Here is a 25,759-nt window from a genome sequence, read left to right as displayed (position 1 = left end):
TACAGAGACAAAAGAGCATCGGCATGATAAATACAGATGTTCCATTTCCCCCAGTTTAGTTTAGAGGGTTTTAGTTTAGGCTTTGAACCCCAAAGAAAGGACACATATTGTTCTCATTTAGAAGAAAACGCTTCAGAATGCTGTTCTCAGCCCATGTCCCAATCCTGCACCACCCGGAAACACCATCAGGAATGTATCATGTGGGAAGAACCATGGCCTCTTACGAAATCACCAGACTAGTCTAACAAAACAACAACACTGAATTTGAACACAAAATAATCCTTATCGAGCCCTCTAATTGGTTGTTTTATGGTTCCCTCCAGGCAGTAATTGGCTAATTTCCCTTACCCGGTGTTCTTCTGGGCTGCTGGGCCGTTGGGTGGGCCCTATATTGTCTGTCAGCATGACTCATCATCATCACTATCAGTATGTGTGTGTGCGTGTGTGTGCGTGTGTATTTCAGAAGTTATGATTGGTTTTAAACTTACGCCCAAAACTCCTCCTCGGGAGACGTGATCTTCATGGTTTCATTACTGAAAGAGAAAGAGGGGGGTAAACCGATGAAAAAGCAGTGAGAAATAGCAAAAGGAACCACAATATAGTAATCTCAAAATCTGATATCTTCAAAGTACAATAAGCAGGGCTACCTCAACATATTGTAGTCATTATAGTCTGTCTGGTTGTGAAGGAAGGACCAGTCTGAGTCCAACTGGGAGAGGTGTGGGTTCAACAACATGGAACTCAAATTATGACAGTTCTCTGTGAGAATGTTAGAGAGAGAGAAAGAGAAAGAGAGAGACAGAGACAAGAGACAAGAGACAAGAGACAAGAGAGAGAGAGAGAGAGACAGACAGAGAGAGAGAATTCGTGAGTGAGTTTGAGTAAGTATGTGCACATGCATACGTGCACGTGTGTAATATGTCTACGTGTGTGTGTGTCTGTGTTGAGTTCTTGTACCAGTATTCCACTCATTGTCACAGGTGGACCAGGGCAGTGGATTCCTGAAGGAGTTGAATAGGTAGAACAGACCCCAGGCTAGCACCACTATGTAATAGATGTTCAAGTACGCCACAATCACTTGGGATGCAATTCCCACTCCTGTAGATGGAAAAGCAAAGCCAGGTTAACATTTTATAAGGTGACCGTTCTTTAAATAATTTAGTAACCTAGCACAGTGGTCAAACCATGGATCTGGAGAACTACAGGGCCAGCAGGCTTTTGGTCCAGCCCAGCACTACAACACCTAAATAAACAAACATCTCATTGAGACTTTGTTAAGTTGAATCAGGAGTGTTAGTACTGGAACAAAAGCCTGCTTAGTACCTAGCAAAATACTATTACATATAGAAACTGTCAAATGTATTTGTTTTCAATCAAGGTCTTTGTATACAGCAGCATCTCATGAGTTTAGCCTGAAACAACACATTTTAATCCCTGTTTTAACTGGCACAAGGCCCGATTCCCAGACACAAATAATGGATAGTCCTGCACTAAAAAGCCATTTTAACGGTTATGTAATCAAAAATGTAATCTACGTAATCTCCAAAAGTAATTATTATCATGAGAGGGCTATAAACTATATCTAGTAATGCTGCATACTCCAAGAAAGGTTCAAATCTCACCTTTCTGGCAAGAATAGTTATACATTGCTGAGGTGAAGTCACTTTTGAAGATACAAGCTCAAGTACACAGTAGAAATATCATGAAAATATGAAATTATGAAATATTTTATATTATGTATTTCCTATTCAACAGAACTGTGAATAAGGCTTGAAATGACATGAATAAAGGCTTGAAATTATACATGCTTTCGAAATATAGTATAATAAAAATATTTAACGACTAAGTATAAGATTTCACCTTCCTTATAACTGTACATATTTGTATGTTAAGTGTTCGAGATAATGTGCGTATTTTCTAAAGGTCTACCCCCCATCGCTGTGAACGGCTCACTGAGCTCGTTTAGAACTTGCCTTTCAACTCATATTAATCTTGTACGTCTGTTACAAGCAGAAAGTGGTTTTTGTTTAAAATGTATGAATTATTTTAATACACTGTCGATAAATCGATCTCTGAATGTGGTACAGCGACGAAACCACTGTCTCCCGCTGCGCTACAATGTAAGGACTCCAGGCATATTCGTCGTTAGTGGCTGTGATGTAGGGTTCAGCCAGGAGTTGATGGAGAGTCGGAAGAGTGAATAAAATGGTAGGAGGGACACCCCACATATACTCCTGTGTCCGTGAGAATCGGGACTACTGCTCAATGCAAGCAATTTCAACCTATGGTGTCCACCGATCAATTTATCAGTGAAAATGTCAGTCGGAAACGATACCAGAACCACGCATGTCCCCAAAACAGGGGACTTGACATATATTAATAAAGATATACATTTTTTTTACATTTTAGTCATTTAGCAGACGCTCTTATCCAGAGCGACTTACAGTAGAGTGCATACATTTTATTACATTTTACATACTGAGACAAGGATATCCCTACCGGCCAAACCCTCCCTAACCCGGACGACGCTATGCCAATTGTGCGTCGCCCCACGGACCTCCCGGTTGCGGCCGGCTGCGACAGAGCCTGGGCGCGAACCCAGCCCAGCCTGGGCGCGAACCCAGAAACTCTGATGGCGCAGCTAGCACTGCAATGCAGTGCACTAGACCACTGCGCCACCCGGGAAGCACACCCTACAAACTCTCAAAGTCTCACGTTAGAACTAGACATTCATCCATGTTCCTCAAACGTCAAATTTCCAAGATGTTCCAAACGTCAAATTTTTAAGTGTTTAAGGTTAAGTTTTGGCATTAACTCTGCATTTTTAAGGTTAGGCATTAACTCCAAATGCTTAAGGTAAGGGTTAAGGTTTGGGTTAGACTTAAAACAAAAATATCAAAAAACACTTTCTTTCTGGATTCGAACATGCTACTTTTGGAACCAAACTGTGACTTGTATCATGGGTGACCTGACTGGAAGATTCACCATAGGCTAAATCTGTGTCTGGGGAACTGGCCCATAATGTAATAATGTAAGGAGCAGACAGAGTAATCACCTTCGAACATGGGACATATCTTCCTCCAGGCTGTGACCCCGCCCTCGCTGGTGTACTGGCCCAATGCCGTCTCCAGGAAGAACACAGGGATACCACAGAAGAAGAGGAACACAAAGTACGGGATAAAGAAGACACCTGTGGAGGGTTAGAAACACCAATGAAGAAGAGTGTTTACTGTATGAAAGGTGTGTTGCTATGGTAAATAGTAAAATAGAACAGCAGGAAGGATACAAAGATAAAGCCATTGAGATGAATGACAAAACATTTTGTGTGAATAGACCAAGGAAATGCTTATTGACATGTCAGTTGTGTGATGATGTGGTATTGCTGTACAGTAGTTAGAACATGTTCTTTAGCTACGAGTCCATGAAAAGAGTTGACAGCTGAATAGGCATCCTTCATAAGGAAATGAATGAACTTTCCAGTGAATACAGAGAGGCTGCACAAAAGCAATTGCAGGCCTGGTATCCTTGTTTTTTAGGATGCATACATCTTTTGTTGCTCACAGAATATTAGAGGTGAAGCTCCGCCCACAGGGTTAGCGGACACAAGAGTCAACTCCCTCGGGCAACATCTTTCTTCTCTCTCTCTCTCTTTCTCCTCTCTCTCTCTTTCTCCTCTCTCTCTCTTTCTTCTCTCTCTCTCTCTCCTTCTTCTCTCTCTCTATATTTCTTCTCTCTCTCAATTCAATTCAAGGGGCTTTATTGGCATGGGAAACATGTGTTAACATTGCCAAAGCAAGTGAGGTAGATATTATACAAAAGTGAAATAAACAATACAAATTAACAGTAAACGTTACACATACAGAAGTTTCAAAACAATAAAGACATTACAAATGTTATATTATATATATACAATGTTGTAACAATGTACAAATGGTTAAAGCACACAAGTTAAAATAAATAAGCATAAATATGGGCTGTAATTACAATGGCGTTTGTTCTTCACTGGTTGCTCTTTTCTTGTGGCAACAGGTCACAAATCTTGCTGCTGTGATTGCACACTCTGGTATTTCACCCAATAGATATGGGAGTTTATCAAAATTGGGTTTGTTTTCGAATTCTTTGTGGATCTGTGTAATCTGAGGGAAATATGTGTCTCTAACATGGTCATATATTTGGCAGGAGGTTAGGAAGTGCAGCTCAGTTTCCACCTCATTTTGTGTGCAGTGTGCACACAGCCTGTCTTCTCTTGAGAGCCAGGTCTGCCTACGACTGCCTTTCTCAATAGCAAGGCTATGCTCACTGAATCTGTACATAGTCAAAGCTTTCTTTAATTTTGGGTCAGTCACAGTGGTCAGGTATTCTGCCACTGTGTACTCTCTGTTTAGGGCCAAATAGCATTCTTGCCAACACACTCTCCCTGCTCTGTTCAGGCTATCCCAAAAAGGGCTGAACATGGGTCAACATCCTGTAAATATGACCAAACTCTTCATTGGTTTCAGTGCTTTCAGACCATGATAGTGTAATCCTACTGTATTCTGAAAGTCAATAGATGGGGAGGTGCTGGTTTACTTACCTCCTCCGTTCTTGTAGCACAGATAAGGGAAGCGCCATACGTTGCCCAGGCCAATGATCTCACCAGCCATGGAGAGCAGAAATTCAGTCTTGTTGGCCCACTTGCCCCTCTCCTGCTGAACCGCATCCTCGGAGCTTCGTTTCTGGGACTCTGAGTCCACTGGTCTTCCTGGAGTGGTCCCTCCAACCATCTCCTCTTCCATGTTCACTCACTTTCTCTTAAATTCAAAATGCTTTATTGGCAGGACATTTTGTAAATATTGCCAAAGCTCTCTCTTTCTCTCTCACGCTCTTTCTTACTCACTCTCACGCATGAACTAACACATCTTTTCTCCTTCTTTCTCTCTCTCTCACACACACACTCCTCCTGTCTCTCTCTTTCTTCCGCTCTCCCTCTCATTGTTAAATCTGGTGTGGACTCTGTGTTTACATCTTCCGCTACTCAGAGCCTCTCTTCAACACAATATGTCCCAATCAAGACAGATGAAGTCTTTGTTCTGTTAGAGAGCCTGAGGCTTGATCCTAATGCAGACATTCTACTCCTCCTAGGATACTAACATCTATTTGTTTGCTTAGTTATGCAGTCAGTCATAGCCTATCTACACAAATGTATGAAAAACAAGATAATAATTGATTGTTTTAGATATCCACAAGACATTGACGTTAAGGTGTTTTCCCATTAAGCACATTTCCTCCATGGATTATGTGCAGTAATGTACAATGCAGTAACGCAACGCAATACAATCATGAAGATGCAGACCTATAGGCTATTTAGCTTGAACTTTTATTTAGGCATATGCTAAAATCCAAAAGTTTGCAATTTATTTGTTTGAGAAAAAGGATTCATGCATGCAAGAAGAAAAAAGTGAGTAAGCACTATCATTCCTGTGAATCCTCTATGTATTTGGCACAATCATTCAATTATGCATGCAAAATAAATCTTACAACTCACCCACTATTTTAACGCAATAGATCCTGCTTTTCCACACAGCTGGTAGGAGTCAATGAAGCAGTTCCTTTGGCTGCCCAGATAGAGGGTCTTTGGAAAGAATGTTGAAGTGGGAGTAGGGGCGTGTCTACAAACTCCAAAGCCTTCACATGGTATTGAACTGAACCAGGATGATAGCCTATAACAGCTATGTAGAATGATACAGTAAAACAGCCATTGTGGAGGACCATTGATATGTGGAAGAGAGTTGACATGTCCACAAGTTTAACAAAAATGTATTCAACTAAATCATTTAAATTCATTGAAAGAAAATAAGAAACTCTTTGATTATTTGTTTTGCATTGGGCTATCCTATCCTATTCCATAATGTGTTGAATAAGAAAGAATTAGGTAGAGACAATTTATTTCAATCCCTCAGTCAGACTCACTGGAATGTCTGGAATTATTGTCATAATAAGGGCTGATGATTGTTTGTGATAGGCCTAAAGTAAATACAATTGCTCTTCAAAAAGCACCGTCACAACGTAAGTAATTTAGATATGTTTATTCCATACAGTAATTTACCTGTTGTGCACTTTTTTCATGATGTATTTTTTTTTTTTAATTGCCAGGCAAGGAGGGACTGTTCATACTGTATATGGTGCTTTCAAGACAAATGGGAACTCGGAAAAATAATAGGTCAAATCATGACGTAAGTGATCTTCGGGTCGGAAAGTGGGAGCTCTAGAAAGAGGCCAGAGTTGCCGACATGAGGTGAGTTAGTAAATTCACTTTGGAGTGCCAGAGAGCGCACTCTGGGCGTTTGTAAATTCAGAGCATTGTCAGATTGTCCATTCGTAAATGCAAAGCGTTTTGCTCTCGGGGCGTTCAGAGCGCACACTGGACGCTCTGGCCGAGGAGTAGGGTTGATCCAAGCGTTCTGACCTCACAACGGCAGTCAAGCACCCAAGCTAACTGGCTAAAGTTAGCTAGCATGCTAGCTACTTCCAGACATAAACGAGAGAACACCTCACTCTGACCATTTGTCTTGCTCTAGCAGAGCTGGTTAGGCTGTTTTCATGTTATCCAGAGCGTTGGTGACTCTAACTGTGCTGCTGGCAACAATTTAATTACGCTTTTTTGCCAAGGTTTACTGACACGGCATATTCAACAGGGTGTTGAGCGTTCGTAAATGCATCAGTTATTCTGCGCTCTGGCACACTCAGACGAGAGCGCTCTGAAATCGGAGTAGATAGCCAGAGCAAATGTACAAACGCACCCCATGGATTTCCGAGTTGGATGACCTTCTAAACGATTTTTTCACAGTAGGAGCTCGTTTTTGTTCGAGTTCCCAGTTGTCTGGAATGCACTGAAGTCGGAACTCGGGGAGATGTCATTAATGATTCTAGGAAAATTTCATTATTTTTGTTATTAACTAAAAAGCTAAATATGATGTTGTAACAAATACATAAGATACATTTTCAATTCAAGGAACCAATTTACGCCTGGAGGTAAATTGTTTTGGAACATGTTTGTTGCTGACGCGGCATCATACATCAGTGGGAGAGACTTGGAATTATGACGTGCTCTGTGACGTTTTTTTTTGCTACCAGGAAACGAATGTAAACATACCAATCGGAATCGAAACGCAAATGCATTCGCATAATTCTACAAAAGATCTTCGATGCTGGGTGCTAAATACGATTTTGCAGCACGGGGCGAAATGTGGTTAGCTGGAATATATGATTGCCAATTCTAGAAGAGGTTATTAAACGCAGTAGCTAGGACTGGGGCAGGCTAATCGCTCGATAAACCGGTAAGATAGCCTGCTATATTTCATGCTAGTAGCTAGTTATATTTCATATAGACTATATACCCGATGTGATAAACATATTGCTGGTGTTTGATAGCAGCTTAGTGAATTGTGTTCGTCTATTTGACATGTAGACACACATCCACTTCGGGGTGCAGAGAATTTGCAACAAGCTGATGACATGTCGGCAGACAGTTCTTCTGCCAACCAGGAAGAACCTAATGCTGTTGTTGGAAACATATTGGTGCAGTTCACATAGGTATTGTTCATAGATGCAAACAAATTACCGAGAAATATGAGAACAGATATTTAAAAATAAGAAATGTCATGCTGAAGATAAACCTAGCATACTCCTTATCCACTATAAGCCAATACAATGACATTGTATACTGCTCTTCCCAGGTCCAGGCATGTTTGCCATAAGGGCACCTGAGGAGGAGTCCTCAGAGATGGTGGAGGAGATGGACACGTCAGAGGCTGTCTGGTGCTGGTATTACCTAGCTGAATGTGGAGTGTGGCACATGTTTGAGGTACAGGACATATCACCACCTATGCATTCCTCATCCATCTATCCTCTCACTTGATCTATCGATCCATTCCTTAATTATTCCATCCATACATTTTTACTGCATCCATCCATCCATGTTTACTGCATCCATCCACCCATCCCCTCACTCACTCTACCCATCCCAGTCTCATTTGCAATTTTTTCTGGTTGTGGCAGATTGATCCAAGTGCTGCATGCTCTGTGACCAGTGAGCAGATAGAACAGAATTACAGCAGGAATCAACACGGTGTCATGGAGTTTTACACCGCCAAGTACACCTACAGACTGGACTTCTCAGGTACCAAGAACAGTACAGTACTGGCACACATCTATACAGTATCATTGACAATCATTGGATATGTTGGAGTCTGTCTCTAATTCCCTGATCTTTGTTTGTCTTTGTTTCACAACCAGTCATGAAGCAGATCAATGTCACAACCGGGAAACAACGGCCAATCAAACGGGCGTTCCACTCTGCCACTGGCTTTAGGTGAGTCTGAGCTGTACCAATGGGGTCACCCACGGGCATGTAGCTGTATAACTCAGACATGCAGGTAGCCCACAGGCCTGTAACTGTATAACTAAGAAATACAGAGTTCTGAGTGCTCTCCATTGGCTCTGTGGTCAGTTTCACTTCCTGGAGCTTACTTCCCGGAGCTAACTTTAGTCTATTGTGGGGTTAGAAGCGTCACCTGTTCTATGGTTAAACCGTATGCATGTTGTGCTACATTTTGGGTGAAAATAAAAGGATGTGTAACTAAGGGCATTGACATAATAACCACCGAGCAGTTGGACCCAGGCCTGACCTCTACAGTATGTGTCTGAATTGTGTATATGAATCTGTCACCCTCGCCCAGGTTCATTTGTGATAATCTGGCCCTGCCGGTGCCCTGCCACTGGGAGAGAATAAATACAGACGAGCCTTATCAGGTAAGGGGAAAAGGATGTGTGTGGACAATATGCTGTGTATCTACCTCTTTCAGACAGAGAGCTTTACCCGACTTTTGCCGGTTCAGGTTATTATCTGAATGGGGCAGGGGTAGAAATACAGGTAACTCCTGACCAGCATGTTACCTGCTCAAGACCTAGTCGTGTTACCTGCTCAAGACCTAGTCGTGTTACCTCCTCAAGACCTAGTCGTGTTACCTGCTCAAGACCTAGTCGTGTTACCTGCTCAAGACCTAGTCGTGTTACCTGCTCAAGACCTAGTCGTGTTACCTGCTCAAGACCTAGTCGTGTTACCTGTAAAAGTAGAGTAATAAATGCTTATGACAAGTCTTATAATGCATTATACCTGTCAGTGTTCAACTGATATTCAGAGACATGACGTTGCCACGAGTAGCACCGCAGATGAGCGCGGTGCAAGATGATGCACTGACAGAGTATCACAGTGTATCTGCACATGTGCAGGGCGACACATCAATCTTCTACAACGTGATAGCTGCGAGACAACAGTGGAGAGGTTTCGCCTTGCACTTCAATGCTCTTAGTTGTTGTGGAAATCGGCCCGATATTGCTATTTACTTTGTGCATTGCTGACTACCTTTAAAGGCCAAGTCCAGTCGAAAACATGTTTTTCTGTATTTGGTATATATTTCAACGCTATGAGGTTGGAATAATACTGTAAAATTATGATAATGCCCTTTTAGTGTAAGAGCTGTTTGAAAAGACCGCCTGCAATTTCTGCCTGTTTTGGTGGGATGGAGTTTTGGCCTGCCTGCTGACGTCACCAGGTGAAAAATGTGTTAATAGACCAATAAGAAAGAGAGTTCCAAATATCTCTGCCGATAGCAGCTAGTTTTCAGTTTTCCCCTCTGTACTCAGACCACTTCCAGACATTCCTAGCAAAATCCTTGCTTGAGAAATTGCTCTTTGCTAAGAAGCTATTTTTGTTCATTTTTGACCATTTTAGTAGAGAGAAAATCCACAGTAAGGTACTTATTTGTTTCCCATAAAATGTGATTTGATATTGAGATAAAAACAGCTTTATTGGACCTTTAAGTAAAGTTTAATCAATGTATCTACCTACTCCATGACTCTCTTTAGCCAGTTTGTTTCTTTATAACTAAAACACTGTGTGTCATTGATTTGCAGTATACCCATGTCTGATTGACTATACTCATTCACCTTGTAGAATTAGGAATTAGAATACCAGTAATTTAATAGGATCTTTATTTTTCAGCTTGTCTCATTGGCCAGAGATACTTATGAATTCAAGGAAGTGGTCAGACTCTATGAAAGGACCATGTGTCACCCTATCAAATCTATTCAGAGGATACAGAACCTGGATCTGTGGGAGTTCTTTTGCAGGTAGAGGTGTGTGTGTGTGTGTGTGTGTGTGTGTGTGTGTGTGTGTGTGTGTGTGTGTGTGTGTGTGTGTGTGTGTGTGTGTGTGTGTGTGTGTGTGTGTGTGTGTGGAGGTATTATAATGATGCTAGTATAGTTGAGTATCTAAATTATTTTGATGATAGCACCTAGAATCCCAGTTTGGAATGATTTGAATTAGATAGATAGACCTTTTTCGAGATCTTTTGGTTGGAAAACATAATTAACCTAAATGCTGAGACTGATCAATGCTTTTGTGTTTTTACTCCAATTTCTAAAGGAAAAAACAACAATTGCGGAAGATAAAGCGAGTTGTGGACATTGAGGAGAAAATGTTATTTCATGGCACAGGCCACAGCAACGTGCAGGCTATATGCACATATAACTTTGACTGGCGGCTAACTGGGAGCCACGGGGACGTCTATGGCAGAGGTAGATTCCACTTGTGTTGTCATGAAATCGTAACTTTCTCACAATTTCACGGTTTTCCAGAAATCCCGGTTATAGTATTCCTGGATTTCCTGCCTGATTCCGAGAATCTTCCAACTTTGATTTCTGGAAAACCTGGGAATTTTGGCAAAGTTCCTAGAATTTTGCAGCAGTAATTTCAACTGTTCAAACATAGCATTCTAATACTGTCCTTCCCATCATTTCTCAGGGAGTTATTTCGCCCGAGACGCCAAGTATTCTAGCAAATTCTGCCTTACGACGGGGAAACATAACTTTGCCTTGCAGAAGCACGGACTAGCCCCGCCGATATTTTCAAGCGAGCCTCCATATAAGACCATGTTCCTGGCCAGAGTGCTGGTCGGCGAGTCCACGTTAGGCAATCCGCTGTTCTGCCGACCGCCATCCAAGGACATGAGCTACAGCAACTTCTTCGACAGCTGTGTGGACGACCTCGCCAACCCAAAGATCTACGTCATCTTCGACTGCAACCAGATTTACCCAGAGTATCTCATTGAGTTCTACTGACGCCTATGGGGTGATCAGGGACGTTATCACACAATGTACATGGGGCAGATTTTTTTTTACCAGGACGGGATTGAGATTCAGAAACATCAGGGGAGAGGTCGAGAGAGGAGGGACTCAATGGACGGCCATGTTGACTTCCCGCTGTTTGATTCAAGGCCTGACTGGGACTTGGATCATAAGAAGTGCCTTAATGGATTACTATGGCAGAACAGGGAAGACCATACAAGAAGACTATGTTTCTATAAAAGCTGTAGAGTTCGTAAAGAGTGGTTTGTCTATTTACTGTGTTTAGAGACTTGTGGGTCGGTCAGGGCGAGAGGTGGCGTATTTGAAAAAACTGAAAAGTAACTGCACACTGTTGGAGTGTTCCCGAAATGGATTAGCAATGTTTCAACCTGCCACAGAGGATCTTTGGCAGGATCACCCTGTGTTGTCGAAACGTTGTGAATATGTTTCGGGAGCGTTCTAACAGTGTGCAGGTATTCCTTTTTTTCTTTTCCTTTGACTGTTTGGGTCCAACATGACCATAGTCAAGCAAAGCTAAAAAGTGCAACACACTTCTAATGAGGATGTAGACTGAATAACTACTTTGGTGACCAGGATGCAATAACTCACTATTACAAGTGAAGTCGCCAACATAAAGTAAACAAATATTTGACTTGCCCTACTCCTGTATACAAGGACCTGATATCATAGATAGACATTGAATAAGTAGGTGTATCCAAACTTTTGACTGGTACTGTGTATAAGGGATATATTCATTGTAACTGTACAGTAATCTGCTCTTGTAATATTTTCTACATTGTAGAATAATAGTGAAGACATCAAAACTATGAAATAACACATATGGAATCATGTAGTAACAAAAAAAAGTGTTAGAAGAATCTAAAATATATTTAGATTTGTTTAAGTAGCCACCCTTTGCCTTGATGACAGCTTTGCACTCTCTTGGCATTCTCTCAACCAGCTTCATGAGGAATCATTTTCCAACAGTCTTGAAGGAGTTCCCACATATGCTGAGCACTTGTTGGCTGATTTTCCTTTACTCTGCGGTCCAACTCATCCCAAACCATCTCAATTGGGCTGAGGTCGGGGGATTGTGGAGGCCAGGTTATCTGCTTCAGGACTCTATCACTCTCCTTCTTGGTCAAATCGCCCTTATACAGTCATTGTCCTGTTAAAAAACAAATGATCGTCCCACTAAGCGCAAACCAGATGGGATGGCGTATCGCTGCAGAATGCTGTGGTAGCCATGCTGGTTAAGTGTGCCTTGAATTCTAAATAAATCACAGACAGTGTCACCAGCAAAGCACCCCCACACCATCACACCTCCTCCTCCATGCTTCACGGTGGGAACCACACATGCGGAGATCATCCGTTCACCTACTCTGCGTCTCACAAAGACACAGCGGTTGTAACAAAAAATCTCAAATGTGGACTCATCAGACCAAAGGACAGATTTCCACCGGTCTAATGTCCATTGTGTGTGTTTCTTGGCCCAAGCAAGTCTCTTCTTCTTATTGGTGTCCTTTAGTAGTGTTTTTTTGTTGCTGAAATTCAACCATGAAGATCTGAGTCTCTGAAAAGTTGATGTTGAGATGTGTCTGTTACTTGAACTCTGAGGCATTTATTTGGGCTGCAATTTCTGAGGCTGGTAACTCTAATGAACTTATCTTCTGCAGCAGAGGTAACTCTGGGTCTTCCATTCCTGTGGCGGTCCTCATGAGAGCCAGTTTCTTCATAGCGCTTGATAGTTTTTGAGACTGCACTTGAAGAAACTTTCAAAGTTCTTCATGTCTTAAAGTAATGATGGACTATCGTTTCTCTTTGCTTATTTGAGCTGTTTATTCCATAATATGGACTTGTCACAACACAACTGTCTCATGCGTTAAGAAGGAATGAAATTCCACAAATTAACTTTTAACAAGGCACACCTGTTCATTGAAATGCATTCCAGGTGACAACCTCATGAAACTGGTTGAGATTGCCAAGAGTGTGCAAAGCTGTCATCAAGGCAAAGGGTGGCTACTTTGAAGAATCTCAATAATAAAATATATTTTGATTTGTTTAACACTTATTTGGTTGCTGGATCATTCCATATGTGTTATTTCATAGTTTTGAGGTCTTCACTATTATTCTACAATGTAGAAAATAGTAAAAATAAAGAAAAACCCTTGAATGAGTAGGTGTATCTAAACTTTGACTGGTACTGTATATATAACAAATATAGTTACCAAAGAAATTGGATTTCTAGGAAAACTAGATAGATTTCACACAGAGTTGCTCCAATTCTAACTAAACAGACAATGCAAACACTGCAGTTGTACTATCACATCATATCATGCATGAGGCTTATAGTCAGCTCGTCTCTGTGTACTGTACTGTAGCAGATGCATTTTCTAAATGAAAGCTAGGATATAGGCCTAGCTAGTGTTGCTAAGCTAAGAAACCGGATGAATCTCTTTGGGGACCGTTTGTGCAAGTCAAGTGATTGATTGCCTGAGTTAATTGAGGCCAAGACCTTCGGCCAAGATGGCTTTTAAAGGCCAATATGTCTTAAAATCTACTGCTTTCTCCTTCACCGCTATTGGTACCATGATCTGACAATGCAGTAGGCTACCTGTATATGTGTAATGTATGTAGTTGATATATGCATGATAAGCACTCTCTTACCCCTTAAACAATCTACCTCCCTCATTCTGCACATTGTACATTGTTCAAGAAGGAAATACCCCCATGAATATTTTCTTGAGCTGAATTAAAATTGTCTTTCCTCTTAATGAGAGGGTGTCAAACTATGTCATAATGACAGTATTTTCGTGTTCATTTAAAATCATGTAATGTTGGTCAGTACTTCATGTCCTCTGCTTTGATGTATAAACTTGATATGGGCTTGATTTAGGCCTACTGTTGTAATACACTGTAAATAAACTAAAATGTTATACGTGTATGTTTACCGGCGCTAGTCATGTTGAATGCAAGGTGTGCATTATTTCATCTATCTATCTATTTCCTGCAAATACTACCAAGGATCATTGAAGGTTAAGTGATAGGGAAACAATGGAGGGAAATTAAATGCTGAGTGCATCTAATTGGCCACATGGCGGCAGTACAACACAAGATTACACCATACATTTCTGTTCAATCGTATTTGACTTTCAAATGTTGTTGAGGCATGGGATTGACTGATATCCCCTCAGAGATGATATAACCATGCCTCATAACTTAGTACATTTCATATGAAGTCATTGTGAGTTAGTCTTTGTTATTTTTTTGGAGGGGCGGGGGGTTGAACAATTGTCTTTTCTTAGTGAGGATTATACAGTCGTCAGGAGATTTCAAGAATACAATCCGTTAGGGTAAGGAGGAAATACACACATTTAAAAAAAATCATAACTAGCAGAATGAGTGAGTTCCTCCAGTCTTGACTGGAACATCATGGACCAGTGACAACAAAATGAAGAAATGACCTACGTTTTGTATGGCATACAGTTGAAGTCAGAAGTTTACATACACTTAGGTTGGAGTCATTAAAACTTGTTTTTCAACCACACCACAAATTTCTTGTTAGCAAACTATAGTTTTGGCAAGTCGGTTAGGACATCTACTTTGTGCATGACACAGGTCATTTTTCCAACAATTGTTTACAGACAGATTAGTTCACTTGTAATTCACTGTATCAAAATTCCAGTGGGTCAGAAGTTTACATACACTAAGTTGACTGTGCCTTTAAACATCTTGGAACATTCCAGAAAAGGATGTCATGGCTTTAGAAGCTTCTGATAGGCTAATTGACATCATTTGAGTCAATTGGAGGTGTACCTGTGGATGTATTTCAAGGCCTACCTTCAAACTCAGAGCCTCTTTGCTTGACATCATGGGAAAATCAAAGGAAATCAACCAAGACCTCAGAAAAATAATTGTAGACCTCCTTAAGTCTGGTTCATCCTTGGGAGTAATTTCCAAATGCCTGAAGGTACCACGGTCATCTGTACAAACAATAGTATGCAAGTATAAACACCATGGGACCACGCAGCCGTCATACCGCTCAGGAAGGAGACGCGTTCTGTCTCCTAGAGATGAACGTACTTTGGTGCGAAATGTGCAAAAAAACAGAACAACAGCAAAGGACCTTGTGAAGATGCTGGAGGAAACAGGTACAAAAGTATCTATATCCACAGTAAAACAAGTCCTATATCGACATAACCTGAAAGGCCGCTCAGCAAGGAAGAAGGCACTGCTCCAAAACCACCATAAAAAAGCCAGACTACGGTTTGGAACTGCACATGGGGACAAATATCGTACTTTTTGGAGAAATGTCCTCTGGTCTGATGAAACAAAAATAGAACTGTTTGGCCATAATGACCATCATTATTTTTGGAGGAAAAAGTGGGATGCTTGCAAGCAGAAGAACACCATCCCAACTGTGACACACGTGGGTGGCAGCATCATTTGTTGTGTGGGTGCTTTGCTGCAGGAGGGACTGGTGCACTTCACAAAATAGATGGCATCATGAAGAAGGACAACTATGTGGATATATTGAAGCAACATCTCAAGACATCAGTCAGGAAGTTAAAGCTTGGTTGCAAATGGCTCTTCCAAATGGACAATGACCCCTAACATACTTCCAAAGTTGTGGAAAAATGGCTTAAAGACAACAAAGTCAAGGTTTTGGAGTAGCCATCAAAGACCTCAATCATATAGAACATTTGTGGGCAGAACTGAAAGTGTGTGCAAGCAAGGTGGCCTACAAACCTGACTCCGTTACACTAGCTCTGTCAGGAGGAATGGGCCAAAATAATCTAACTTAGCGTGGGAAGCTTGTGGAAGGCTACCCGACACGTTTGACCCAAGTTAAACAATTTAAAGGCAATGCTACCAAATACTAATTGAGTGTATGTAAACTTCTGACCCACTGGGAATGTGATGAAATAAATCATTCTCTCTATTCTGAAATTTCACATTCTTAAAATTAAAGTGTTGATCCTAACTGACCTAAGATAGGGAATTTTTACTAGGATTAACTGTCAAGAATTGTGAAACTAAGTTTAAATGTATTTGGCTAAGGTGTATGTAAACCTTCGACTTCAACTGTATTTGCAAAACAAGTCTGACATCAACTTTATTGGTGACTCAGACGTTCCATCTAAAAAGCGGATTTATTTTAATCCACAGGTGAGCGTCATACACCAGACTTTCAGACAAGGACGTCCTCCTTTAAGAGGGTGTGGTTTGACTGGTGATTTTACTACAGCATTTTCAAGCAGTGCTGAACCAGGTCAGGAGTGGCAGGCTAATCTTGGATAGCTACAGTACCATTCACCTTTACTACAAAAGAAAACCTCAGGAGAAGGTAAAGTAAAATTTTCCCTAGTATTTTATCAAGCCAAATTGAAGTGGTGTTTCAGTAAATAAGATGTGTGTTTGCTGTCCTGATGTAGATGTGGACTCAATCAGAAAGCAGTTCAGAAGTTGAGGACATGGACACCTCAGACATGCCTGTTATGACAGATTACAAAACAAATCCATGGCTTTGGTTCTACCTGGATGAAAGGGGAACGTGGCACATGTTTGAGGTAACTGTCTCTTTTGTCAGTCTAGAGTTAATCTCCACAACCCCCCCCCCCCCCCCCCCCCCCACTGGGCACACACTGGTCGAGTCCAAATTGTTTCCACATAATTTCAATGAAATGATGTTGAACCAACTTGGAATAGACGTTGAATTGACGTCTGTGCCCAGTGGTCCATCTCTTACATGTTTGAGACTGCTTTGTCTTATAAATTGTATTTTTCTTTCAGAATGATCAAATGGAAAGAAATTCTCTGACCAGTGAGGACATTGAAAGGTATTACACAAGAAATCCAAAAGGAGTGTTACAGATATCCACATCCAGAGGCATCAACAAGCTGGATTTTGCTGGTATTTACTTGATTCCTTCTATCAACCTGTATCCACAATAATATCATACAGTATTTGTTTGTAATTGTTTTGAAGTTATTTTCACATCAAAGGTTTTATGTTGTGAACTGATAGCACGGACTCTTTGATTTCCAGAGATGGTTCTGACTGAAATCAAAACAAGGAAGCAGAGACGAATCAAACGATCCAACAAGACTCACAAAACTGGGAATAGTGCAAGGTGAAACTTTAGATTTGTCAATTGTGATCACTGGGGTTCAATAAGATATGGAATTGATCCAGATGTCTCTGAAATGTATTGCTCCACCTTTAGGCAACACATACTCTCACTTACTGAGAAATGAAAGTGAAACCAACTCACTGGTGGCTTGGTTTCTTTTAACATGAAGTAGTTTATTTTGTTTCTCTTTTAGATGCTCTTGTGTTGGTTCAGTGCCCACACACTGGGAAGCAGTGGACACCAAATACCCCTATCAGGTGCAGAGGAAAATAAAGTTATAAAACAAATGTTCTACATATCAGTTTTTGTAATCTCTTTTTTATTGATTTGGGAACACAAAGCAATATATGTCCAGTGGAACATTGGATCATCTACAGGCCAAGTTGTTGCTAACTCAATCACATCAGATGTTAGAAGTAGTATCTAGTATATATTCAAACCTTAGTCGATTATTCTGCAATAATATAACATGTTTGTTTACTTATCATTTATCCTGAGTTTGTTTGTAATCTGAGTATGATTTCATTTCCATCATTAACCCATAGGTGTTCTGTCTGAAGAGAGACACAGCTGAATATAATTATGTGGCAGGCTGCTTAAAGGAGGGGGAACTAGACAGACACATCAAATCCATCTGTAGAATACAGAACCTGGACCTCTGGGAATTTTACTGTAGGTAAGAGGATTTCTAATTTACATCATCAGCATCATAATATTATTAATATTTCTCCAGAAATAGATGGATGTAGTACAGTATACATTTCCTATCTAATTTGGTGGTATTCTATCACTATTGGTATTGTATTGTATTGATTGTAAAAACTATTGGTCGCTAAATCCGGAAAAATGACGGACCATGTAAAAAAACTGTTGGTCACTAAATCCGGCTAGAAGGACCACGTGAAAACGGTTGGCTGGTATGCCCTCACCCGTCTGAGCGGTCAGCTGTGAATGCCCTCACCCGTCTGTGCGGTCAGCTGTGAATGCCCTCACCCGTCTGAGCGGTCAGCTGTGAATGCCCTCACCCGTCTGAGCGGTCAGCTGTGAATGCCCTCACCCGTCTGAGCGGTCAGCTGTGAATGCCCTCACCCGTCTGAGCGGTCAGCTGTGAATGCCCTCACCCGCTATATACTTCTGATTGGTTTGGTTCTGTCCTCTATAGTGCTGTCCGGTTAGAACATGATGTTGAAGCCACTATGGAAAACACTGTTGTAGCGTGTGCATGCAAAAGACTGTTTACCAATACAACAATTAAACCACTTCTGCAAAAGTACTTGTGCAACCAATGCCATAACACTTATGGCTGTATGGAATAATACTACATATGATAAACAATAGGCAAAGCAGTATTGGCAACTTGAACATTAAAGAATAGTAAGAGCCATGCAGTAGAACTGATAAGAGAATTTAGTTATCCTGTTCATTAACCAATTCAATTTGTTTACTCAGTCTGCGCAATCAGGATTTGTATGATACTGATAGAAATAAAACAGACAGAGGCCCAGTCTACAAAAGTTAAACGTTTATTCACGGATCGTTCTGACGTGCACAGTACAAAGACCTTCAATTTATAGTGACACACATACTTCCACACAAACCATCAAATCCGCCCGCCAATAGAGTTTAGGGGAGTCCGTGAGAATAGCGTCTCCCTGCCCTCCCCTAAGATAGGGAGAGACCTGGGACTGGGAAGTTCTCAGTGTCCCAGCCAAGGTCGCTCCGAATCTGGCTCAGACAGACAGTCTGTTATCAAAAAAGATTTCCTTATCAAGAACATATGTCCGAAAGCTATCAAAGTAACAGTAAGTAATTAGTGGTAATTAACCATTATTTTTCGGGCTCCCGAGTGGCACAGCGGTCTAAGGCACTGCGTCTCAGTGCTAGAGGCGTCACTACAGACCATAGTTCGATTCCAGGCTGTATCACAATTGGCTGTGATTGGGAGTCCCATAGGGTGGCGCACAATTGTCCCAGCGGCATCCGGGTTAGTGTTTGGCCGGGTTAGGCCGTCAATGTAAATAAGAAGTTGTTCTTAACTGACTTGCCTATTTAAAAGAAGGTTAAATAAAAAAGTTTAAATTACACAGCATGTAAAACCCCTAATAAACTCTCTGCATTTTGATACACGCACAACATTCCGACACTCGTGTTACTGTCGACAACTAAAAGTCGTCAGAAACATGCGTCTTCTCCCTTCGGACTACGACAACACTCTGACCTGAGTGGGTGGGTGCAGTGTCCAGATGCTCATTTCCAAGCGCTCACATTGGTTGCGAATGGCAGTTCTATGATGGGTGAGGGATAATTTAGGTAGGCTGAGCAGCCAAACTAACGGGACTGTGAGGGGAGATATGTAGAGATGAGTGGAGCAGGAAGGCCTTTTTTGACAACCATGGTGATTCTCTTTTTAAAGGAAAAAGATTCAGTTGGGAAGGATTCAAGGTGTTACAGAGGTCAAGGAGGAGAAGCTGTTTCATGGAACAAAAATCAACAACGTACACTCAATTTGTACATACAATTTTGACAACAGGTTAGCTGGTATCAACGGCCATATTCTTGGAAAAGGTAAGTGATGATGAAACAGGCTATAAATGAATATAGTATGTATGACAGCAGGTATAATCTCTCTGGTACAGTAACCCCATTATTACCCCTCTTCTTCCTTTTATGTAGGAACCTACTTTGCAAGATTTGCCTCATATGCAGATAAGTACAGTCCATGGAACACTGATCCAGTACCTCTGTTTGGTGAGGCACCACAAGGCTTCAGTAGCCAAAAGACCAAAACAATGTTTCTGTGCAAGGTGATAGTTGGGAAAAGTACACTGGGAAAGACAGATTTCCTCAAGCCTGATGACAAAAGTGCTATTAACTTCCATGACAGTTGTGTGGACAATGTCATGTATCCCAGAATTTTTGTCATATTTGATCCCAATCAGATATATCCAGAGTACTTAATTCAGTACTATTGAAATAAAGATGGAGACCGAGTGACCTACAATGAGTTGCCATGTGCAATATGAACTGTAAGCCTGTCATTGGAATAGGTTGAATAGGACATTTTGCATTCAAATTAATGCAATTTCTATTCACTGTTTTAAACAGTGGTCCATTCTCAATGTAAATAATTTCTATCACGATGGATTGTGTAATAGGCTATTGCGGTGGTGTCGGAATAGGGCGGCGCTCGGGGGGTGTGGGTGTTTGAGTGAGAAAGACGAGGAGGAGAACCAACAAGTCAGCACAGCCCCCTTCATTATCGACGCATTGTGCCGACAACATGAACGAGCCATTCCAGATTCTGAAGCAGGAGGATTTTGAAAGTTAGGTGTTAGCCAGACTAGTTAGCCTACAGTAGGAAAGGTTGTGGCCTAGTAAAAAAAGATTTTCAGAGCACTGGCAGTAGAGGTCGCTGTTGACCTTGATGCGCACCTGTAGGCCCCTTCCCATGATTGAAGATGAGATGCTAAAATGCTCGATTTCTGTCAACTCAGGGCAGTCACTCTGCTGTACTGGAATGGAATTAAAACGTAGAATGAATCAAATGAATTGGACATGTCCATTGATTTCTTTGTTATGTATTTTATTTAGCATATTTCGCTCTGAATTGGTCCTTGAAATCACTTCAGTGTTTTGTAAATTATAATTCAAAGTTTTCACTGTGGCTAAACCACAACATTTATTTGAGTTCAAACCATTTCCTTGTCAGGCAAAATGTTCACTTAAAGTATGCACACAGTGTAAACAAAATCAAGCCTTGCATTTCATCACAACAAGCAACATATAAACAAATATCACACACAAATTAATTTAGTAAATGTTAGGATACCTCTGTTTAAACTGTTTAGCTGAAGTGATAACAAATTATTTCTGTTCTCATTGGAACAAGTATGGAAGTATAGAAAAAAACTGAAATACAACCTCTTCTGAAAGGGTTTGAGTTTGTAGTTCTTAAAACAATCAGGGCAGGTTTCCCAAACCCAGATAAACCTTGTTCTGGACTAAAAACCTAATAAATAGAGAATTTCCATTGAAGATGTTTTTCAGTCCAGGACTAGGTTTAATATGTGTCCGGGAAACCGTCCCTCAATCTGTAGAGTCTTATCAGTGTCGATGCAACATGGCATTCAGCATGAAATTCACCTTGAACAGGATCCTAATTTCTACATTACCAGACAGTTTTTGATGCTGTGTTTGAACTGCTGTTGTTGGACTGGAAATGGCTCCTCCGGTCCTCACATAGTGAGTTCAACCACACGGACAGGAGGAAGAGAGTGCATCAAAGCACTTCCTCATTGGCTGCTGAACTCACGTAACCTGGGAAACACAGATTCACATTGAGATGGAGCCACACTGAGAACTAGACCACTCTATTTCCTCTCTCTACAGGGGGCAGGAGACACTTTCATGTTACTCTGAATAGTTTATCACTTTGAAGACACCATTTTGTGTGTGTGTGTGTGTGTATATATATATATATATATATATATATATATATAATATTTGGGCTACTAGCTATATCTCTGACATTTTGATGACTTTTTTTCAGCTCTTGTTTGTTTTTTCTTGGCCTCCACTTCCTACCCATATTGCCTTTCAGTCTTGAACTTTAGCTAAACGTTTTCCCATGGAAAAGGGCTATAGCTCAGATACCTTATATCCCAGTCAATGTTGATGAACAGTTTTAAAGGTGGACTAAGCCACAACGCTAACCCTCAATGGAGATCATTCGCTCCTTCAAAGGTATGATGTTACACAATAGATAATAACTATGTAATGTTCCCCTATTCCATATACCTACCCTACCACTCCTAATGGTAGTGTCTCCTGACTCAGTCATACCCTGTTAAATATTTACACCATGGTGTGTTCAGAGTCAGGCGCTTTATCATAATCCCCTTTTGATCTTAGTCTGATTCGTCAGTAGCTCAAGCCCTGGCAGAAATTGGGATTGCCCCCCAAAAAAGTCCTCATTAGTTTGCTTTCACATGGATTTGTCTACGTTCTGTGTTCAGAGTTGTATTTGTGTGTGTGTGTGTGTGTGTGTGTCAACATATTGTCATATTTTGAAGAGCTGCATGTATACTCTCAAACTAACACACCAGAGAATGTTCTCTAAAATGGATGAGATGGGAATCATCTCTACTCAACCCTAACTCTCCTATCTGTCAAGAGGTCTCCATGGGAACTAAGAGTAGGCAAGAGAAGTGTAGATAGAGCGATGTATTACTAAATTATTCACAAGATTCCCCTCCCTCTGAAGTCAGAAGATTTTAACTATTTTAGACAGAATTCCAGTATCTATTGGGACCAACTCAAATGAAGACTTTGAAATGGATGTCCTTTCTATAAAATGTAGATGTGAAATGTTAAACCTCTAGACAAAATCTGATGATGCCACAATGAATTAACCCACTCAAGGTCTGAAGGTGTCTTTTTATTGTGGAATACAGGGAACATAATTAACATGAATTATATAGTAATGAACAGGACAAAAATATACAAATCCCCCATCATTTAAACAAACACAACCATATTTTAAAAAATCCACTCTTACCATCAATTAGTAAACTCTTTCACCGCTAGGAGAGCCTGGTTGACAGTAGCACACCACCTGACATCCCTGAGCAGGGACACATTGCTTAACAACTCCACTGGTTGTTTCTGTAGAATGTGTGTGTGTGTGTGTGTGTGTGTTTGTGTGTGATTGTGTGTGTGTGTTTACAGTGTTGGTGTTGACACAGACAGTAAACACAAATCAATAAGTTAATAATCTTCTGATCACATGAAATGAAATAAAACTGAAATAAAACTTCTTAATTATATTACAATAAAATACATATCAGGAAGACCTTGTCTGCTGGATATCCTGATACATGAGACAATGTACACCTTTAGCACCGTCTAAAAAGACCTACTGTTGGGCGTGAATAAATGTTGTGCTTGGATATGTTGGCATCCTTGATGGAATAATTTGTAGTTTTGTCTCATTTGACTCAAAATATGGGTTTGACTGGAAATAGTTCTTGAATTTATTACTGTCATGATAAGCGCAGGGCAACTTTATGTGCAATCAGTATTTAAACCCAGTCCGTACTATACTGTATGTGACGCAAATATTCAGGCCAAGTTGTTTATCGTGCACCAACAGTATGTACAATGTTTGGCCCCCAAAGCCCTCATGATATCATCAAATGGAGTAGAATTATGACTTCTGTTCCGTAGTCACATCCTAACTCAAATTAAGTGATTTGGAATACACACAGGTCTCGGAGGGAGAATTTTCAATTAAAGTAAATAAATTAAAATGGGCCCAGAGATACGAGTCATCACGTAACCCCTCAGCTTTCGTCTTGGGAATGTTTTTTGTTGTCTAATGAGGACTATCCCAGTCCTTGCACTGTGACCTCAGTAAGGCTGCCTCTGAGTGACCGAGGGTTGTCATCCTTGCTGTGTTGACTTGTGTAGCTAACCTCTCCCATCCTGATGTGACTCGACTGTCCTTCGCTCCAGCTCAGGTCATCATATCCTGCCTAGAAACCCTCAGGCCTCTAGTCACTAGGTTTATACGCTTCCCTTACTACCGTTCCAATGAGACTACTGATCTCAAACAGATTGGGTTGGCCTCGGTATTCATCACTGAGGCACACCAATCCCTTGGCCTCTATTTGCTCCATTCCTGGGGTTTCCCGCATCTTTTTAGGTCCTTCACCTCTATTAAGGGGACCTCACTTGGGGCAATTTCCTGGTTTCCTGTGTCTTTGAGGGTTCAAGGCCCCTGCGTGGTCCTCAGACCCTGCCTCTCCATGATGTTCCACAGCTTGCGCAGGTTGGACTGGGTGATGACGTCATCAGGCTTGAGCTGCAGCGCCTGCAGGTAGTTGGTCTCCGCCTCAGGTAGCCGCCCATTCAGGTGGAGGATGGCACCCAGATTCATCAAGGCCGCCGGATACTGGGAGGGAGGGAGACCGAGGCAATGAGGGAGAGAGAAAAGGGAGAGGTACTTGATTAACATTTGCGTGTTACACTGTGGATTAGGTGACGCTCTGACAAAATTAAGTCTTTAGAAAGATATTGCTGTTGCTCAAAAGAATGTGGTTAATGGTTGGTGGGGTCAAACTCTTGTTGATGTTTGTGGTTTCCGGAGGTTTCTCAAATGCCAAGTGTTTATGTCATGCCGGGTTAACATTTATAATGATGTTAGCAAAGTCCCTAAGGAGTGGGAGGCTCTCTTCTACAATGGATAGGTCTAGATGCAGTATAGACTGTTTGTCTGGATAGTAAGGTTGTCACGGTACCAGTATCACAAAATTCAACGGTATCGTGACAAGGAAACAAAACATGAAGCCAGGGGTACAACTTTCACTGGGGACGGGGATACGTCTCCCCCACATTCTGAAATTGCCTTTTTGTCCCCCCCTGTTTTATAATTGGAATGTGATACAAAATAGGCAACGATGTACTTTAGGACCATGCGGATGCTTCCAAGCGGTCGGGGTAGGCTTTTTGGAGTGTTTATCCGAATACATTTTTTTGATATAATAATTATGTCCCCCCCACTTCTAAAACTAAAGTTGCGGCCCTTTTTTTCTTCCGGGGGACTGTGGGAGGGGTCTCGAATGGTTGAGGGACAGCTATTGGGAAACTGTGGGGGGTCTTGGAGGGTTCGGCCTTCACAAGATTGTGATCATGAAAAAGGAAACTATGACATATATTTTATGTCACTATCATGCACACGCACCCTCACACATAAGGATGGTTCTGTTGAGGAAAGACTGATACATGTTTGATAGTGTCTTGATGCTGTATTGTTTGTCCTTCATGTTCTAATACTTTAATGTTACCCCTTCCTTGTGTTTTTTGCAATAAATAATTATAATTATAATTTTTTTCCAAAGTTGCGCCCCTGCATGAAGCAGACTTAATTTCTTGAGGAAAACAGTCGTAACGTTGGAAACAAGCAACCTTATGTTGTCACCCAGAATCATGTTTCTTTTCTAAGCTATAGCACACAATGTTACATACAGTCATTTTTTTAAAGGACCAAATAGTTTAATTTGCTTTATGTTTTCCTTCGTGATAACCCTTCTGGATAGGTCTAGATGCAGTATAGCGATCAGGTAGTCTCAGACAGTACACACCCTTGAATTCAACTCCTGGCAAACTCTTTCAAATTCAACCTCCCATAAGACCTCTATTTAATGCAGATTCTCATATGCAATACGTTTTACAGGAGACCTGCCATGTTTATGTTATGGATTAAGAGTGAGGCTTTATTAACTTGACTTGAAGCTGAGTTAATTAAATGGCCATTAAATTATCAACGTTTGACCTCGCAGTAGCTGGTCCGATTTCAGAAAGAGTTTTTACCTTGACGGAGATGTGGTGCAATGACCTTTGAAACTGAATTAATAAAAAGTTTGGAGTACAGATTGTTTTGATGTCTGTGTTGGGCTGGG

General features: G+C 41.1%; 3 protein-coding genes across 4 annotated transcripts; 2 read left to right on the top strand and 1 right to left on the bottom strand.

Annotated features, from left to right (window-relative positions):
• Positions 1 to 150: 150 nt before the first annotated feature.
• LOC129850189 (sodium- and chloride-dependent betaine transporter-like) lies at positions 151 to 5,608 on the bottom strand. Its single transcript, XM_055916719.1, has 6 exons — positions 5,525 to 5,608; positions 4,574 to 4,790; positions 3,056 to 3,190; positions 958 to 1,098; positions 648 to 759; positions 151 to 533 (listed from the first exon to the last, which is right to left on the bottom strand). Exons 2-6 carry the CDS (start codon positions 4,773 to 4,775, stop codon positions 485 to 487), a joined length of 639 nt encoding a protein of 212 aa, XP_055772694.1. The 5' UTR covers positions 4,776 to 4,790; positions 5,525 to 5,608; the 3' UTR covers positions 151 to 484.
• Positions 5,609 to 6,936: 1,328 nt separating this feature from the next.
• Positions 6,937 to 14,108, top strand: LOC129850186 (protein mono-ADP-ribosyltransferase PARP11-like). Of its 2 annotated transcripts, XM_055916716.1 has the most exons (9): positions 6,938 to 7,316; positions 7,448 to 7,572; positions 7,716 to 7,843; positions 8,038 to 8,158; positions 8,275 to 8,350; positions 8,718 to 8,790; positions 10,043 to 10,170; positions 10,466 to 10,617; positions 10,844 to 14,108. In XM_055916716.1, the coding sequence occupies exons 3-9, from the start codon at positions 7,724 to 7,726 to the stop codon at positions 11,158 to 11,160; spliced, it is 987 nt and encodes a 328-aa protein (XP_055772691.1). In that variant the 5' UTR covers positions 6,938 to 7,316; positions 7,448 to 7,572; positions 7,716 to 7,723; the 3' UTR covers positions 11,161 to 14,108. The 2 variants fall into 2 exon arrangements, with proteins under 2 accessions (XP_055772692.1, XP_055772691.1); XM_055916717.1 differs by lacking the exon at positions 7,448 to 7,572 and having other exon boundaries at positions 6,937 to 7,316.
• A 2,218-nt stretch (positions 14,109 to 16,326) lies between these two features.
• LOC129850188 (protein mono-ADP-ribosyltransferase PARP11-like) lies at positions 16,327 to 20,849 on the top strand. Its single transcript, XM_055916718.1, has 8 exons — positions 16,327 to 16,513; positions 16,602 to 16,736; positions 16,960 to 17,080; positions 17,216 to 17,300; positions 17,494 to 17,557; positions 17,846 to 17,976; positions 19,714 to 19,865; positions 19,974 to 20,849. The coding sequence occupies exons 2-8, from the start codon at positions 16,602 to 16,604 to the stop codon at positions 20,270 to 20,272; spliced, it is 987 nt and encodes a 328-aa protein (XP_055772693.1). The 5' UTR covers positions 16,327 to 16,513; the 3' UTR covers positions 20,273 to 20,849.
• The last annotated feature ends 4,910 nt before the right edge of the window (positions 20,850 to 25,759 follow it).

The sequence above is a fragment of the Salvelinus fontinalis genome, unplaced genomic scaffold, assembly GCF_029448725.1.
Source record: "Salvelinus fontinalis isolate EN_2023a unplaced genomic scaffold, ASM2944872v1 scaffold_1867, whole genome shotgun sequence".
Lineage (NCBI taxonomy): Eukaryota > Metazoa > Chordata > Actinopteri > Salmoniformes > Salmonidae > Salvelinus > Salvelinus fontinalis.
The sequence above is the reverse complement of the archived record's forward strand: the minus strand, read 5'-3'. Positions and strand labels throughout refer to the sequence as shown.